This window comes from Atractosteus spatula, chromosome 4 (assembly GCF_055471065.1).
Source record: "Atractosteus spatula isolate fAtrSpa1 chromosome 4, fAtrSpa1.hap1, whole genome shotgun sequence".
Lineage (NCBI taxonomy): Eukaryota > Metazoa > Chordata > Actinopteri > Semionotiformes > Lepisosteidae > Atractosteus > Atractosteus spatula.
The window spans coordinates 59,802,551-59,820,993 of NC_142709.1; the positions used below are offsets into that span (position 1 = coordinate 59,802,551).

At 37.1% G+C, this 18,443-nt stretch overlaps 1 protein-coding gene across 3 annotated transcripts in view; it reads right to left on the reverse strand.

Annotated features, from left to right (window-relative positions):
• The window catches only part of LOC148836714 (fibronectin type III domain-containing protein 3B-like), a 161,631-nt gene that overhangs the window by 110,662 nt on the left and 32,526 nt on the right, over nucleotides 1-18,443 (reverse strand). For 2 of the 3 annotated variants that reach the window (XM_088913964.1, XM_088913965.1), the window contains exons 2-3: nucleotides 15,444-15,582; nucleotides 13,011-13,086 (exon numbers count right to left, since the gene is read on the reverse strand). In XM_088913964.1, coding sequence (XP_088770090.1) covers nucleotides 13,011-13,086; nucleotides 15,444-15,554 — 187 coding nt within the window. In that variant the 5' untranslated portion in view covers nucleotides 15,555-15,582. The remainder of the gene's footprint in view (nucleotides 1-13,010; nucleotides 13,087-15,443; nucleotides 15,583-18,443) is intronic. The other variant, XM_088913966.1, reaches the window with a different exon arrangement.

Genomic DNA, 18,443 nt, shown 5'->3' on the forward strand with positions numbered 1-18,443 from the left:
AGAGTAAACACTTAGGGACTGGCTATGCTCATTGACAAATCTACTATAAACCTTCAAGATGCTATTAAAACAACCTAGATGAGCTTCCTGTCTGTGCGGTGCTTTGAACTAACTAAGCACTACCACTGTAGTGTGATCAAAGGCCCAGGCTAAAACAGACTTCAGTCTTCAATTCTTCATTTAAGTACTTGAAGAAAGCTTTGATATCTGCAATATCATTTTTATATCATTTTTGTGTACCAGCCGAACCTGCTCAGCCCTAACAACTGTGCTCGCATTCAGCTTGCTTTCACCTCTCCTGTTTAGCTCTCTGCCTGCCTTTGTAACTCCGAACTGGTTTGTCTGCTTCCATCAGCTCTCATCAATCCCCAAACCTTCACTGGGATCGAGTATTTGGATTCTTCAACCTGTCAGAAAGAAGTAGCTCTTTCCATCTACTCGTTATGTCGTAAAAATATACACTTCCTTTTCTCCTGTCCCGTGATGAAATCCTCTTGAATTTTGAACAATGGAATTTTTTACTTTTTGTTATTTCTTGTTTATAAGTAAGAAGTAGCACATTAAAAAGGTGTGCCAGGCCTTCAAGGATTGTAATCACCACTGCCCACTTGTTACCTTGAATGAAAAGTCATTGTAACAAGAGCATTCAGTCTTGCCAAACACCCTTGGAGGTGTGAAAAGTGCTTTGCAATTTGAATCACTTATGGAAATCAGTGTTGGTGTGGTACAGATGAGCTTGTTTTCTGGTACAGAAAACATACGGTAGCGAACAGAGACTATACTTTATGAAAAGTGAAAGTACATACATGATACTCTATGCCCCATCCATTATCTGTCATTTATAGCATGCATTGGTCATATATTTTGGTTGTTGAATACAAGCCCAATAGGCAACTGAATAAAACATTAGTAAACGTTTTATGTTTTGAACATTAAATAATTCTTTAAGGGTGTTGACTTCAGTGTGATTAGCTGTGATGCACAACAAGGGACACTTGTGAAAATATAAGAGCAAATTTCACTTATGGCGTTTTTGTGCAACTGACTAGAGACACTTTCTAAACATCACTTGTGGAAAGGCAACCCTGTAAGAAGGAAAGCAGACTGACAAAAGACCATGGAAGGCCTTTGTGACACATCAGTGAAAATGTTCAGCATTCCTAACTGCTGCTATCTGTGTTTGTCCATGAGATTCCAAACGTGATGATACAGTACATGAGCAGAAAGCTATGGAAGCAACATTAACCAGCAAACCCAGTCACAACGGAACAATCAGGAAAATGAATGGAAGTGTGGTTTCATGGATTTCTAGGGACCACAGCGGTTAGCCTCAGAAAATGATGATTCGTGGGCAGAAAAACGAACTGGGGACTTATGAGCAAATCATTATTGAAAAAAAAATACAATGACTGAAAACATGCATATGGTCTTTTCATCAGCGCTTCAAACTGTTCCAAGGCAACCAACCAACCAGAGTATGCAAAAGGGCTTCAAATATTGAAAAACTGAAATAAATCAGACACTACAATGAAGTTAAATGTAAAAAATGTGAAGGTGTATGACTACCTTATCTTCACAAGACAAAAAGGAAAAACTTGAAAAATAAATCGTCAACTTCAATTTGCTTAAATATCATCATGCCGTATCCCGTCACAAACCTCAACATTGAAGCAACACAACAGAAATACTCAGTTACCCAAAGAAAGCACATTTTAAAAATGAAGTTTGCTAATGTGGAATGCTAGAATATCTCCATATTCTAGCTTGTCTTATGTTATTAATAAACAATAATTAATATTAATGTCTATGCTTTTCTCAAGACACAATCAGATCTTTGCTTTGCTTTGAAGAATACAGGAATTTAAAGAATATTAATAGCAGGGTGTAAACAGTTTTTCCTATTTGTTATGCAAGTGGTAACGGATTAGGAAGGATGCACTGAGTATTGTAAGTCCAAAAGAAAAGACCACATCACACTTTATAAACTGTTCCAAATGTTTGATACTTTACACATTTCTCTTTTAAATTTTGTGCTTTAGAGATTCGTGACACATACTGCACATCCTGCACAACTCACTTGTCTTTTCTAATTAATCTGTGACGATATCGGAGAAGTGCTTTTGATACACCAGAAGACAGCCAGCCAGGCCAAGATATGAGTGCAGAGCAAACAGGATAACAGGATATGAGAGATTTTACAACTTTCCACTATCGTTTGAAACACAGTTAGCAAGTTTTTAACCTATGAAAAAGGAGAAGGAATGTTTAATCGTTCAGTCCTAAAAATAAAAAAAAGTCCCAGTCAAGTAAATATTTAACAGCTGATGAATATTTAAATGATTCATTGTGTAACAGACCCTCAGCCTGCCAAAGAAAGAGGGTGGTGAAGGGGGTTGCAGAATCCCATACAGTCTTTAGCAGCTCTGATATAGAACAGCCACGTCAGCAGGAAGCAGAGCTGGCTGCCAGGTCACATACTGACTGTCTGGAGCTGCTAGCTTGCTGAGAGAAACACAGCAACCTAATGTATAGAGGCAAATGAATATTCACTCAGGAGGGGGGAAACCTACAGGAAAAATTATGCCTAAAGGTTCCTGTAACCTGCTTGAGTTTCTGTGATACAAGCCGTGTCACAATCCTAGCTCACCTCGAGCTGAAATGCCAAGCACCAAACAGCTGTGGTAACACAATCTTTTTTCAAAAGAAACATACTAACAATAAAGAAGATCAGAAGGTAGAAATAAGGATTGCTTGGTGAGCAAATAAAACTTCAGGTTTTTATCACCTTTCCCCTAGAGAGGAATCTACCCTCCCCCCAGCTTGAAAACTTTCAGATGAAGCGCTTAGACACCTTTGAAGTGACAGGTCGCGTGCCCAAAAGCTGACTCATTCAAGACAGGGATGTAATGAATAGTTCCCAACAAGCTCTATGTGTCTGTCGAGGGGAAGGTGAGGAAGTACTTTAGCCTGGTATTTCAGTGAAGACAGGAGCAGACATGCTACTGCGACTACAGGCATGAGCTTTCATCTCCTGGCTCTCCAGACTGTCCCAGTTGAAAATATTCACACTAAGGGTTTAATCTACAAGATATGATATTTATGGCTACTTTAAGAGCAGCTTTTAAACAACTCAATGTCCATTGGTCTGCATTCATTTTAACATGTGATTGCCTTTCTTAGCCTCTGAAAAGTATAGGATTATAAACTTGAATATGATTTGTTATTAAGTCACTGTTTTGCTCTTATAAGGCATTACCAAAATACCTTTTCCTTTCTGTCACTATAAATTTCCTTGTTGCAATTAATGATGACACAAGATCCAGGTCTGCATTGACAGCAGAGGTCAAAATGCCCCAAAACCTGACAAAGGTTCAAAGAGTCATCTTCTCGACCATCACTAAGATAGTGTTTGCACATCTGTGCAAGACAGCTCTAACCTAAAGGAGTTTGAATCTGAGGGCATTGTGTTTGAGGACAAACATTCCACTGCATATCTTTCCACCATCCTGCTACCTCTCATGATTTTCTGCCGAGGAAGACAAAGCCTGATTAACTCTCGTCAAACATCAAAGATTTGCGTTAACTGTATGCAAATGGCAGGCTTTCCCTTTCCAAGCAGTCTGTAAATGCTTACAGCACAACAAAGGGATGAGATCTGGAACTGTCTGCAACAAGCATATTTAAATCAGAGGGTTCTAATGCAGACTCAAACATGCAATCTATGCGTTAAAAGACTACGCAAAAAAAGAGCACGCAACTGCCGTTCAAACACATCTGGAATAAATACTTTTAAAAACTGCACCACACATTCGCTGAGGCACTGGGTCCAAATTGTTGCTGTTCCAAATGTACTCTGTAACCTTCTGGTCTTCTTATTGCTTACACATAAGTCCAGTAGACAGAGAAGGAATTTCTGTTTTTTTTTTTTCCTGTGGCATGCCACTGAATCCAAATAAAACAGCCCTGGAATACTTAGCAGCTATAACAGTAAAAGCTGCATTTAAAAAGAATGGCTAGTCACGGACACTCTTGTTCTAGAACTTCCAGGAACTAGTCTCCCAATTAGGGCTACCGTTCCATAAAGTTTCTATATACCAAGTCAGTAGAGGAGCTCTTGTTTTCAGTTTCCATCTTGTTTGAGAAATCAACATTGTCATCACTTCATATATTTTTGTGTAATAATGTGAAAAAATGTCCTTTACCTCCACATGAATGGCCTAGGGCATAGGACTGCTAAAATAGTCTTATATTTGAGTCCTTTTCACAGGCCATAAACACATGCCATAATTGTGCACCTATAGCCTGAGTTAAGTGGAATCGTTGGAATCTGAATGAGAAATCGATTACAGCAACTAATCACTTCAAATGGAATCAAAAGAGCATTCACATCTATAGTTACACTTCAGTTATTTCAGGTATCTTCCTAGTGAAGGAGCTTCAGCATTCCTTAGAAAAAGTAGGTCTCTAGGCCCCAGTGGAGTTCTGGCAATGGTTTAAAATCAGTGTACAGTTCAAACAAACATTGCTTGAAATCATTTCAGATCACAAGAGTAATTGAGCAGACATACTTCAGAAACGTCATCTATCAATCCCCGAGATTCAGATGAAGTGTGCAGCAACAAATTCTACCAATGCACTAAATGAGTTAGGGAGTACAAAATCAATAAAAGAAAGAGTTATGAAATGAAATCCTCAAATTAACTTTCAGAACTAGACCAAAGTGGCACATAAACTGGCAGATTATTTTTTGGTGGATTAGGAACCTGGATGCTTGATAACTAGCCAGTGTTTATTCACCCCTTAAAGTCAGTCTAAAGTGAGTGCACTGGGGCAGACTGGACAGCTGGAGTCTGAAATGAAACCAGCTTGGTAGTAAATAGAGGAAATGTTCACAAATGCACACTCACAGATAGACATGCAGACAAATCGGAGAGATCCCCACCTGAAACGGTAAGAAACCCCACATACTGTACAAAAAATTATACCAATTATACCAGAACATCCAGAAACTCAAAAGTAATTTTGGGATATACAAAAACAGGTTTCACATTGAATTGTTTTGGAGCTTTTCAGACATTCTATGGCTTATCAGAACAGGCAGTGAAAGCTTCCATCTTTTCTTTGAAATTTTTAAGATCACCTTTGCTTGAAGGCAAAAGCTTCCAATGTGCGATATGGCACACAAACCGAAGGGTACCCAGACTGTTACAACATTAAAGCAACCCAATTCATAAATCAGAGCTGAAAAAGGACAGAACTCAAAAACCATCACAGCCAAAAACCAACAACATTTTGCTTTTCCATAAAGCACTGTTCCTATTTAAGGTGTCGAGACAGGAAAAAAGTTGAAGATGTCATTGATAACTTGGAAATTACAAGGTCATTTATTCTGTGCTGCCTGCGGCAAAAGAAAAGATTCCCTTTCCAGGCTTCCATAAATCAAGTCTCTTACAAAACTCCACTAAAGAACACTTACTGAGGTGGTAATTTAAAGATAAAACATTTTAAATGTATTTTAAATGTATGAACCAAAGCTGGAAAGAAGCATGTCCAGCTTCTATGTCTTTAAAAAGCTATGTTCCCAAATTTTCTAGCAGAACATGTAATTGCAGACATAACAAAAAGCAAGAATTGTAACACTTTAAAGACAAGGAATTTCAGCACCCTTTTTTCTCTCTCTGCTGTTAAACAATGGACTCAATTGTTGTACCAGTTTTAGCTTTCTGGATCACAAATTTAATTTAGCCAGGAATATGCAAGTTTGTTTATTATTCATGTGAGAAACCCAAATCCAAGGTAATACACTGTATTAAGTCATTACCATTCCTGAATTGCGAGACATGATCCATTCTCCTGCTGATCATGATACATTGCAAACAACAAATAGGGTGGAGAAATCTGATGATTCTTTGGAAGAGAGCTCACTCGCCCTGAGCCTCCAGTTATCAACAGTACTATTTTTAAACCCAAAAAAACTAAATTGAAATGCAATTTTTTTTGGAAGAAATATTTACAGTAATACAGTCCCAGAGTACAGTTAAAAAGAGCCTTCAAAATTAAGTTTAATACAGGATACAACATCAAAAGATTAGCATATTGGGGGTATTACACAAAAGTGTTCATATGACTTCTCAGTTAAAATGTGGGAAGACACAGTTAATTATCTTTTTAAAAAAATGGAATTGTCAATCATCCAAAGGATTAGCGAATCATTCTGGATCACAGGCAAAGACAAAGGGCTGATGTGCTGTGGTACATTAACAGATACTTTAAAAAAAAACATAAAAAAATACAGTGCTCCACAGTCGGATGGCTTAACAGGTACTGTACTCCTTTAAGTCTATCCTAGAAGCGAAGCAGTTTAGATTGTATGTAAAAAAATCTGTCTCGGCGAAGCTCTGAGTCATACTGTACGGGCTGCTGTAATTAGGTGATTTTCTGTGTTGGATACTATTGCTAAATTGCCATTTGCAGACTGGAATATGTCTTCCTAATGAAATATGTAATTAGAGCAAATCAATTTCTCATTTTTTCAGAAAAACAAATGAAATCCACAAAATTACAAACGACTAATGGAAGTCTGATGGAAGTCAGGTTTCCAACTTGAAAATACATATATAGTTGGAAATCTGGATCACACAGAGGTGAGGAGATCTGATAACCTGAGGCATGTTATCAGATAAGGTATAACACCATGATTTTTAAGAGTACTAATATTCATACTTGATTATTTTACTTCTTCATAGCTTCTTTTTTATGTACTTTTTTGGAGGCTGGGGGTGAGAGTTTTAAAGCTATATGTGAATAAACAAGAGTAAAATTTGGTTCTGTGACAATCCAAATATAAATTCATGCAAGATATATAATATAAAAACTTAAAACTTTCTTAAAAGCAAGGTTCTGCATTTTAAAATTTGCTCAGTATAAACTGATTCCTCAAACCCACAAAAAAATGGATTTGTGCAATTAGGTTGAAAACGCAACCCTCAGGTGGGAATTTATGCATGATGCTATTGATATTACCAAGTGGATTATTTTTGTGCTTATTTTTAATTAACCAATTAAAATCAAGAACCAGCAGGAAAACAGCTGATTTTTTTCATTTTTTAATTAGCTGTACTTAGAGTTTCAGACAGAGAAGAAGGCCAGCTGACAATACTTGGATGGTGCTTCAGCCTTTTTTAAACAAACCAAATGAGAATGCAGACCTGTGGCAAAACATTTGTCTCCAACTTTTGTTTCAGAATTTATTGGTAAGGAAATGTATCTGCTACGCCAGGAGCACGACTGTGTTGGTGTAAACCTGTAATTTAACGGATCTTGCACATTGTGGCCAAAGAATGGTCTTTGTAAAATCAGAATAAAAGGTCAACAATCTCAGTCAAAATCAGTAGGGGTTTGTATTTTTCCTTTATCTGCCAAATGCCATCATCTGTCTAAAAGTATTAAAGATGAAAGGTTTTGCTTGATAAGCTCAAGCAGGACTGTTTATAACCTAGGCTTCTCTTCTTTGACCAGACGATACAAACAGGAAACGTTCACAGCTGGCAGGGAAACCACATCAATGGGCCTTGTGTCAGAACCTCCAATTACCACATCTGCCAAATACCTTCCCAGCATTTGAATAAAATAACGCACAGACAAAATAATTCATTTCATTTTTCTTTTTTCACCTGATTTTACCGGGGGCCTGGCTGTGATATTGAAGTCAGGCAACAGTAAATAAAACAAATTCCTCCCATTGAACAGTCCCCCCAGGGCTAAACACATATTCCCAAGTACTGTACAATGGCTTTTATTGATCTAATTTATTGTTTGCCAGCTCTACAATCTTTCAATTTTTCATTACTGGTGGTCTAGAATCCAATACCTGCCACTTTCAGAAATCTGCACCTAAATCACACACAGTGAGTACAAATGGCTCATCTTAAGACATTCTGCCATCCGCAAAATGTAGTACAGGGAGTAGCTGCTTTCTAATCAAAACATCCTGAAACAACATTTCTCTCCCTGTCTATTAAATGGTATGTATATCATTAATACAATTAATCTCTCTCAAAATACATTAAGCTATATAATTTTAATAAGCAAAGAAGGATCAACAGTCTATCCACATGATACAGAGCTACATGGAGGGTTTTTTAAGATACGGGAAGCACAAAAATAATTCTGTATTTTCAGTAAACAGGCCAAGAAAACTGCACACAAATGACTTGCAGATAAAGTTTTCCATTTCTAAGCATGTACTACTTTTAATGTTATTGGACTCTGCAGAATTATGACAATTCCTTGACATATTACCTTTTAATAAATAAAAGAGAAGCAACTTAAACATTTTGAACCTAAAGCCCCCCTTCTAGAGATATTTAATTTGAGCCTTAAAAAGCATTTTCGGGTCTTAGTGTGGGGAACATCTGAGTGTTCCTCGTTTGAATGAGAGAGGTTTGGTAGGAGACTGTTAAACTGAACAGTAAAAAGGCCACCCTTGTATAAACACGGCACAGATTACAGTAAGACTGCTCTCACCCTAATTAGCACACAGATACAACTGGCTAAGGCAAGTGTAAACAAACCAGGCTCTGCTTCTGCTAATGAGATGCCACTCACTCAGGGGTAGTGGTGCTGAGATCAGCAGGACTCGGAGGACAATATTCAACATCAGCAGGAGGATTAAGAACGTATTGTTCTTTAAAAGTAACAACACAAATTCCCAAACACAAACCTATAAGTACCTACAGCAGTGGACTGCTACCTTGGAAATGGAAAACTATAAACTCAACACAGGTCTCAACCACTGAAATGAAGGTACTGCTGCAATGATTTATTCCATCTATGAAACCTAAAGAGACCACAGCACTGCTGGGCCAAGCTTTAATTGGGCAAAATTGTACTTTTTCAATATTGCTTTTAATTTTAGAACATTCATCTGCTTAATTGAAACTTTTGTCAGTTTGTTACTAGTAAAGGTTGCAGTGTACACATGAGTCAAATGTACACAAGTTCTCATCAATCAAAAAGAATGAATGAAAAATTCCAAGTGGCCTATTCCATTGTGTAAATCCAAATTCATTTAGTAGATAACAGTACTAACCCCCGAACAATCACATTTTTATTGTTATTGTTGATTAAAAAAATAATTTAGCTGCAGGTTAAAAAAAGACTAATACAGTAAAGATAATTATACAATAGTTTTTTAAACTAAAGCTATACACTGCCAGTCCAATTGCCAAACATCTAAAAGATAATCCTTTTGTGTGTTCTGCAAACCAAACAGTCCACAAACTAAACAGTAGTTACTTTATATAAAAACTTAAACCTAGGGTGCTGCCCTGAGGTTTGGGATAATGACAAAGAAGCTTCTCTCTTAAAAGCAGTCACTTGCCAACTTCAAGATGACTGCTAGTGTAGTAGACACTTTTAATTAAACCTGCTAACCATTTTTATGTATAAGCTTTGATAAGAGAAAATTCAAGTATATATGTGATGTTTGACATAAAATTCCAAGAAGAAAAATCACTTCCTGAATGACTGACCATAAGACCGGCACCTCAGTCTTAATTCTTCATGTATGTAGCTTATGTGTGCAACACTCATAGTTCATTCACACTTTGGGCAAAGCTTGGCAGCACACAAACAGCACAATAGTGGGAACAAATGGGCTATAAGGAGGGTAATTCCACGAAATAAAAAAAGGTTGTTGTTTGGGGCTCCAAGGATTGAACAAGTTTCAGTTCACAGAAAAGCATGTGTTAGCATATCCTCACAATGAATTAAAAACAGAAAAAAAACAAGCAAACAGACATGCAAGGCATACAAGGTGTCCATCCCTTTTCACTCAGACGTGCCAGCTTTCCACTCTCAGCCCGCACATGACAGCTCAAAGAGAGACTGTTTTTCCCCCATATAAGCAGCACAATTCTATCATCGTTCTGTCGTGCAGCTATATTATGTTGGGACAGAACAAAGGATAGATGAAGAAAAATCCCCAGAAAAACTTAAGTAACGTACTTCACGCTATGAAAAGAGGGCTCTTGGTGGTGAAAGACTGGACAATTTCTTTACACCATAAACTTAATTTAAAACAGACCGTTGTATGCAGGACTGTTACAATTATCCAATGTCAGCAACCGAACATTTTGGCCATTTGCAAAAGAGAACCAGCGCAGGGCTGAACCATTTATATATTGGAATAACCGAAGGCTGTGATATGCTACGTGTAGTTCTTATCTTGTGTCAACAATATGGCTGCCAAATCTTTACAAGTCTTTCCAACTCGTCTGCCCCTTATCCCAACAATACGCTTGCAGCCAAGCCAAAGTGAACATGCCAATTCACATTTCGTCAACATGTGGACAACATTTTAACTCCAACGTGAACAGCATGGTGCTTCCCAGGCCTTGGGGGTCTATGATACTTCTTTATCTTGGACTGAGGAGATGAGCCAGCTGAATTCAGGAGGAACCTGAAGATTAAATTCAAAATCATCTTTGAAAATGAACAACAAGCTATGAGTGAATGATAAAACTATGTTAAGAGAATTCAGATTTTTTCTACTAATTAATGGTAGAAATATACATTGTACCCCAAAATGGTCAGTATTTATTCCTTCTCCATTTTTACAACTCCTTCTAAAATGCCAGACTCAGGCAGCCATAAACCCTCTCACTCCAAATTGCATAAAAGCTGGTCATGTAAAATAAGCATGGCCCTTAAAAAGCTGAAAGCTCTGCAATGCCTTGCCAAATGTTTTGGCAATAGTTAGCGCTCCTACTTTTGTGGAAGTAACAGCATTTTTCCCGTAGCCACTAATTATGACAGTCTCCAAAGTACATCTAGCCAGAGCTGGATTCTAAGAAGTCAGAAGACCTTATTGCTTCTAGTCCAACACATTTCAACCGAGGCATTTGGAAGAGACAGGTATGCTCAAGAATGTGTCCACAGCTCTCCAGGATTCTGTTTTGCATGCTAATTTCATTTAGCTCCCATGACAGAAGATTGCAGACAATCTCCAACAGAAAGAGAAGCAAAGCTCAAGAAAGATGTGATTACTTCCATCATAACTCCAGATTCCTTTCCCTACTGCCAGCACAGCATTCATATTAACTCTTCCTCAAGCTAAACAGTTAGCCCAGACTGTGTTCTCAGAAATACTGTGATTAAACCACTTCCAGCCTTTAATTAAAATGTATACCATTTTTCCAACCCAAGCCCAATTATACAACAGAGGTGGAGATTATTTTAATGAGATGGCACATCTAGTCATAAAAAGGCGGAATAAAGATAATTTCTACATAGAACCATGGCTGGCTATGACAAGCAAAGAATTCAAGAGCTCCCAGTGTATGGTGGAAAGCAAGCACATCCTGGCTAGCTCATTCGTCCAACCAGTCATGCAGAAAATCAACCTCCCTTTCGTACCACTACATAGCTATCAGAAACAATGTGTTATTTTGGGAGTCTATACAGGAGACAAAACAAACCTGAAAACTAGACCATGTTCAATTAAAATAATCAAGGACAAGGGATCTAGGGTGTATATATACCCATTTGAGATTTATGCTGGTTTTTTTTTAGTATCTACTGTTTTGTGTTGTCTATATAGACTTCCACTGTCTGGCCCTTAGCCAAAATAGCTGTTAGAATAAAACAGCTACTTCAGTAATTCAGTAAAATCTGTGAAAGATAGCAAAGTAAAACTAGCTCAATAATGTAAATAAAGGAGACAGAAAATATGGAAGACATGACATGCAGCTTCACCATATTTTGGCATTTGGTTTTACACTGATCACACAATTCACAATACTGTATATGACATGCTTGCATTCACCACGATAACAGCATTTTCAGATGTAAGCATACGAAATCCTAATGACAGTAACAGTAACAGGAGTGATAGAAATCCAAGGCACTGACTTTTTTATGTTTGGTAATTCTCACATTTGATAAGACCAGTAAGAATTGTCTGATTAAAAGGAGTATCTTCAAGACATTTAACCAAAACGACCAAGGTCTTTCATAAACCTTAACACTGCCTTATCAGAAGACGAAGACAAAACTTGAAAAAATGAAGAAGCAGACAAGTCAGTGTGTGAATGAGACTGTGAAAAATGTATCAGACTAAAAATTTGGGTTAACTAAATGGAGTAAAGGACAGGAGGCAGGAAGCAAGGCTACTACAGACACAAGGAAATTGATAAAATGATGGTAAGAACTCTAAGAGCTCAATTTCTAGAACCTATGGACCAATGCTGCAGTAAATCTGGAAATGAAAGACGAGAAAAGGCAGTTATTTAATTTTCAAGCAGGATGCCCGTTTCATTTAGTGCTGCTATAGATCATCTGCAAATTAATTTACCAACAGCCTAGTTGAGAATGAAGTTTTTCTAGTGATTTGTATGGGCTAAAAATTGAATCACAGAGAAACTGTGGTTCCACTTAGCAGTAAAACCTAATAGAAAATGAACAAACTGTAAAGCTGTAAATTTTGCTGTCGTTTGGTTAGCTGTTTCAATATCTGAATGAAAGCATTTCCACAGATCTCTGACAACACAACTCCTCTTTCTCTTTTTTGCATACACAATGCAAGACAAAGCAGATTTCATAAGCCCTCTGAAACCATTAATGAGAATGCTGATTTTCTGGCCTGTAAGACCTTTGCTACCAATAAGAATCCTTCAGATCTGCTTTAGATCATTTGAAATAACTACAAAGATTTCTAGCAGGTGCTTTATTAAATTTAAAATAAGAACTCACATCTTCAGCAAATCTATGCTAGGGACAAAACAGTGAAAACTAACAGGTAGAACTTATTTTCAAAAGCATTGACTAATGTGAACCCAGATTGTTATTGCAGATAAAAACATATCCACCACGTGTATAAAAACATATCCACTACTTAACTATGCAGCCACTGCACAGCATTTAGCTGTGTCATGGTTGAGAAAAGTCATGGTGTTTTAAGAAAGCAGGCAGGGTTTATAAAAAAAGAAAAGGTGATATTTTTAAAATACCTTGAATACACTGCAAGGACCCATCTTCTGCTCTTATTGTAAATGTTTCTCCAGGGTTGACTTGAACCAAAATGACCTGCAGTAAAGAAACACATAAAACCAATAAATGAGCAACAGACATAAATAAATAGGACAAACACAACTAGTTCAGCAGTATAATGCTTAACAAAAGACATTTAGGTCATGATCAAGATTGTGGTGAAAAACAGGAATACTAACAGATTTTCTAACAATATGTCATTCAGAAGAAAGAAAATGTCTGAGTGGATGAGTGGAGAGTCCAAAGCAATATTCACAGAATCTCTGCAAAAAAAAAACTGATAAGAAGGTAGCATGAATCAATAACCAACGGAAATGGAGGCAACAGATGAAAGCACCAATCTAAAACTTCAAGTCTGTCTTTAATAACTGCCATTAAGAGAAAAAAACATGGAAAAGCTTTCTTAGCTGGTGGTGCAATGGTCACTTCTGCAATAATTCACCTTCATCATTCTGATACTAATTTAGACTAAAAAAAATCAGCAATTCAAGGTTCCAAATTTGATCTAAACTGGACTTGAACTACATTGAAGCTTATAAAGAAAAGGCCTGAAAATAAAAATACATTGAAAAAAAAAAGATTACATTGAGAAAAAAAGAACTGTACATCCAATATAACCCAATTTGTATCTGTTTTTCAATTAGTACAATGCACAGTTCTCCCACATTAGTTTTCCCAAACTGCTTAGATTTGTCTAAACACCTGAAATATACACAAATACTTATAAATTAATAAATAATTCCTTTTATAAAAAATAATACCAGCTTATTAAAATTGACAAAAAATTATATATATATTTATAATATAAAGATTGTCATACCACAGATAAAAAACAATTCTGCTTCGTAGTACTTTAAAAAGTCTAACTTGATCTGAAGTGTCAGTAGAGAATTAACAGCTCCTTACCATCATATTGTCTGAACAGACGTTGTTAACAGTATATAGCTGTCTGCATATATGAAAAAGTTGTGCTGCCATTCTCAGACTCTCTAAGCTCTACAGGTAAGTAAGAGGATTTTATCATTATTCTCCTCTTTGCAATATCATTGGCAATTCTCTGATCACGCTGTTTAATACAGTGAATTCTGGGCTTCCACTTCCTGCAGGACGGGCTGCTGATGAGGTTGCTATGGTTACCAGGATGTATTCTGCACTGTCAACTGAGGTTTAAAAAGAAAAAAAAGCAAAGCGACAAAGCCTTTTTTACAACCTCCCAGAGCTCTTACACACCAGCCTGCTCTCCAGCGCCTGCAATACAGCAATGATGATGGTACTAGCAAATTACATATTACACAGCATCTATCAACACACTTGTGCTGTACGCCTTTCCAGCACTGTTGGGTATGAAAACAAAGACTGATGGATTAAAAGCAAGGAAACAAACTTCAGATAAGGCTGTGTATGTTTCATCAGCCATGGTAGGAGCAATACATTGCTGCCTTATTTCTAATTTAATGAGAAAAATATACACAGTATGTATGTGACGATGATTCGACTCTTCCTTGACAACACATGCAAAATAGACACCAGGCACTGCATCACATAAGGTAGAAAGAGGATGAGTCAAATATTATTAATATATTAACGTTACCGTTTCATATCTTAAGAAAAAGATTTTCTCCTCTCGTTGCATTCTGTGATGATCTGACCCTCCAGAGATTAACCGTAAAACTAGTCCAACAACAGAAAGAAAAACTCAGTCTGCTTTTGGTGCAGCAGAAAATCTCAGTTAATTCCTAGAAATTTGGATGTCCCCACAGTTTATGATTCTGATATGGTTCAAGGTGGGAGGGCAGAGACAGCACATTGTTCCGATTGAACAAGTTTCCATTTATTTTAACTTTCTTACATTTTCAAAAGAAATGATGTTAAATGCAGTTGTACATTCATTCCGATGCAATAACAAAACATACTTGGAAGGATCTATTAAGTAACCCAAGTGAATTAAAATCCTGAATTTGCCTCACTCTCAAGACCAGACTCCAGTCTTTATCTAAAAGCACAACTTTTACCACATTTTGTAGTGAGAAAAGTCAACTCTAAAGGCTACAACTTAATATGCAATCTAGGCTTTTGGCATGAAGTGTCTTAAAACACCAGCTGTGCTCATATAGTCTTTGGACCTTCAAAACACAGCAGTGTAAACTGAATGTTTCTGCAAAAATTGGCTTATGGCCGCGGACAGTTAAGTTACAGGAACATAACATTTGTGCTACAATTAAGCACTGTGGATAACCAATTTAAAATTTTGATAAAAAACATGCGTGCAACCACAAAACCGAACAATATCTGCCGCACAGGGAAAAAACACGGACATTATATTCAGAACAGAAACTGCACAAACTAATATGGACTGTCTGAGCTCTTGGGCTTTCAATGATGTAATAACGCACCTGCTGTGATCCATCCCCATTAACCATGTGAGGCATCATAGGCATCTCCCCATTCAGTAAAGGTGGCAGGTCCAGTGGGATCTGGTCTGTCATCATCATTGTGACGTACATTCATGGAGAACTTTCCTCTACTGTCTTTCTGCAAAAACAAACAATTCCAGCAGTTACCATCACAAATCCGCTCCATGGAACCTAAGGGAGTTTCAGAGAGTTTTCTAATTTAATTAACAATAACACCACCAACAACAATAATAATTATTTGCACTTGTGATGCAATTTATATATAGGAGAGGGCCCACAGGATCCAAGGGTAAGAAAAGCTGCAATGGAGTTTATATATGGACACAACAAAGAACCTCAGCCTGAAACCCATGGTGGTCAGGTGACACCTTGAGTGAAGATAGCACAGTGTTAAAGTGGCTATAATAAAAGCTGTGATTTGTAAATGCTTCTTTTCTGGTTAGTTAATCATTTCTGTTTTAGTCTTGGTGAATTTTTTTAATTCAAATATCCCTGACAAGCTAGCATACCATTAGTGAATATTTACACTAATTTATCTCATACTCCTAAACAGAAGAAAAATGTGCAAGCCACACACCCATTTATGTCCTGTTTCTCCTCTTATCGTCTCTTCAAATGACCAAATGCAATAACTATTCTATCTTGGGAATTTCAAAGAGTGGATGAAAATGGCTTAAGAATTTTGTGGAAAAGCTCTATTAAAAATTAAAATCTAAGATAGATAAAGAATTTTGAGTAACTTGAGAAAATGTGATCCAGAGCACTTAAGAGGCTAACAACAATGTGAAGATCCAAGTACCAAGTTTGACAAAACCAGCTTATACAAGGCTGTTAAAACATGCATCAGCAATACTGAGCACTTCAGAAAAACTTCAAAGACATTAGCAGGATGACATCATCATCATAGGGGGAAAGGGTGTTTCTCTATGGGGAGACTGCCCATTGCTACATTAGATAATGACTATTTATATCCTGTTGCTATCAAATGACTATTACACTGCTCATAAATGAACAATATGCAGAGATTCTGTATTTTGGTTTTCTCTTTAAACTGAATAAATCATGAAGTGTTGAGTGAGTCAAACCCTGATGGAATGCATAGCTCTGAGGGAGTAATAATTGAATTTCAAAAGTTTTTTTTCCCCAACAGCTCTAAGCTTTATCAAGCTTTATTATTTGATATGGCTTAGTACAAATAAAAAAGCATCCATTAAATTAGTGGTCTCAGAATTTCAGGCACTTGAGTGAGGAATGTCTGAATGAAGTGCAGTTGCAGCTATTATAGGAAAAGATTTTCCTAGGAAGTGTCCTTCACTTGACACAAAAGTGCTCCCTGACAAAGCAAAGCATATGACAGGTCACATCAACCACACAGATGCATGTGAAGAACCATTTATCTTCTGACTCAAATATGTTGAACACTCTATCAGTCATTTAATCATCTGTTTGACTTAGTGAAAGAAACTGGGCTGCCAGTTTTCATTCATGAAAAACAAACCTTAAACATTACTTGTTTGGAAGCTGAGCATGCTTCATATATGTTATTGGATAGAATAGCATGTTGTCCAACACTAAATTAATACTTTAACAAAAAGCTTTTAATTTCAATACTGTTCATAATTCGTGCATTGACAGTATCTTGGACTATACACAAAACTGGCCCAAATATACGAGTGGCAAGAAAGATATATGAAGCGAAAAAAGACATAAGTGTTGTGCATGATATTCTGCAGAAAAGTGACAGAAGGTTTAATGATCAGACAAAACTTCAGCTGGGACTGAGGAAGCTGGTCAGGATTGAGAGGAAAATGGATTTTGTAAAGTACAGGCAAATTGTAGAAGAAAATGGTCAGGACCTGAAGCACAAGGATAAAGCCTAACTTGAATCCAATAGAAGATTTATGGTAAGGCTTGATTATTGCACTCCATCAACTATACCCAATAGGCTGGAGTAATTTGTGTTAGGAATAAAAGATGAAATAAAACCATTGTGCAAAGCTGGCAGAGACTGCACTCAGTTCTGTCAAAGTGTTTTGACCAAGTACTGACTTAGGGGGCTGAATACATGATGCAATCAGTAAATATCACCTTATCTCCATTGCAGGTGATGCTGACACTTAAGCTCCTTCACATACAGCAAAGTTCAGTTGGATCCTTTCAATCTTGAAGTAAATAACATACATATATATATATACACAGTACTTGTAATTCATCCAAATATGATGTTGTCATGGGGTGAATGCTGAAAAGATATGGAAATAAAATCCACTCTTGTCAATAAACTGATCTTACTAAGAGAGATGTCTTACACTGCCAGGTATTTAACAGTGGTGACCAATAATAGAGGGGTCAGTTAGTGCAACTGCTGGCAAGATCTTTTCCCCCATAAGAGCATCAGTCAAAGAGGACAGACTGTTGCCAAAACACTAAGCAGTCTCTACTCTTCCCAGTAATCTAGGCTTAGACACACATGTTCTTAATTGAATGCTGGCTTGCTCATGAGATCATAGGAGGGATTCTGTGGATCAGCTGGAGTGACAGGGGCGCCTTCTGATGATGTCGCAACTGGTGGAAAATATGTTCTCAAAACTTTAGAAAAGCAGCAGTTTCAAATAGAGAAAAAAAATAAACGGCTCTTTAGGAGCTCAAAGATCACTTCACAGTGGTCATCTTCAAGTTGATTCCTGCTCAAAAAGCTGCCAGAGAAGTGTTCCCATTTTCCACTGCCAGTCTCAGCACATTCCTTACACAAATTCTTCTTCAATTACAGCTTATTCTAAGTTAGTTGCCATAAGAAAGCTCTGCCCCCATTGTTAGAAAGCACTTCTATGAAAAATCTCATTGATGGCGTTGGTATCAATAACACATTGCATGACTAACTCTTCTTGTTTACGGAAAATATCTGATGTCTTTGTAACCTTATTAATGAAAAGGAAATCCCCTTCTCTAAAATGGCCAAACATAGAGCATGTTCATAAT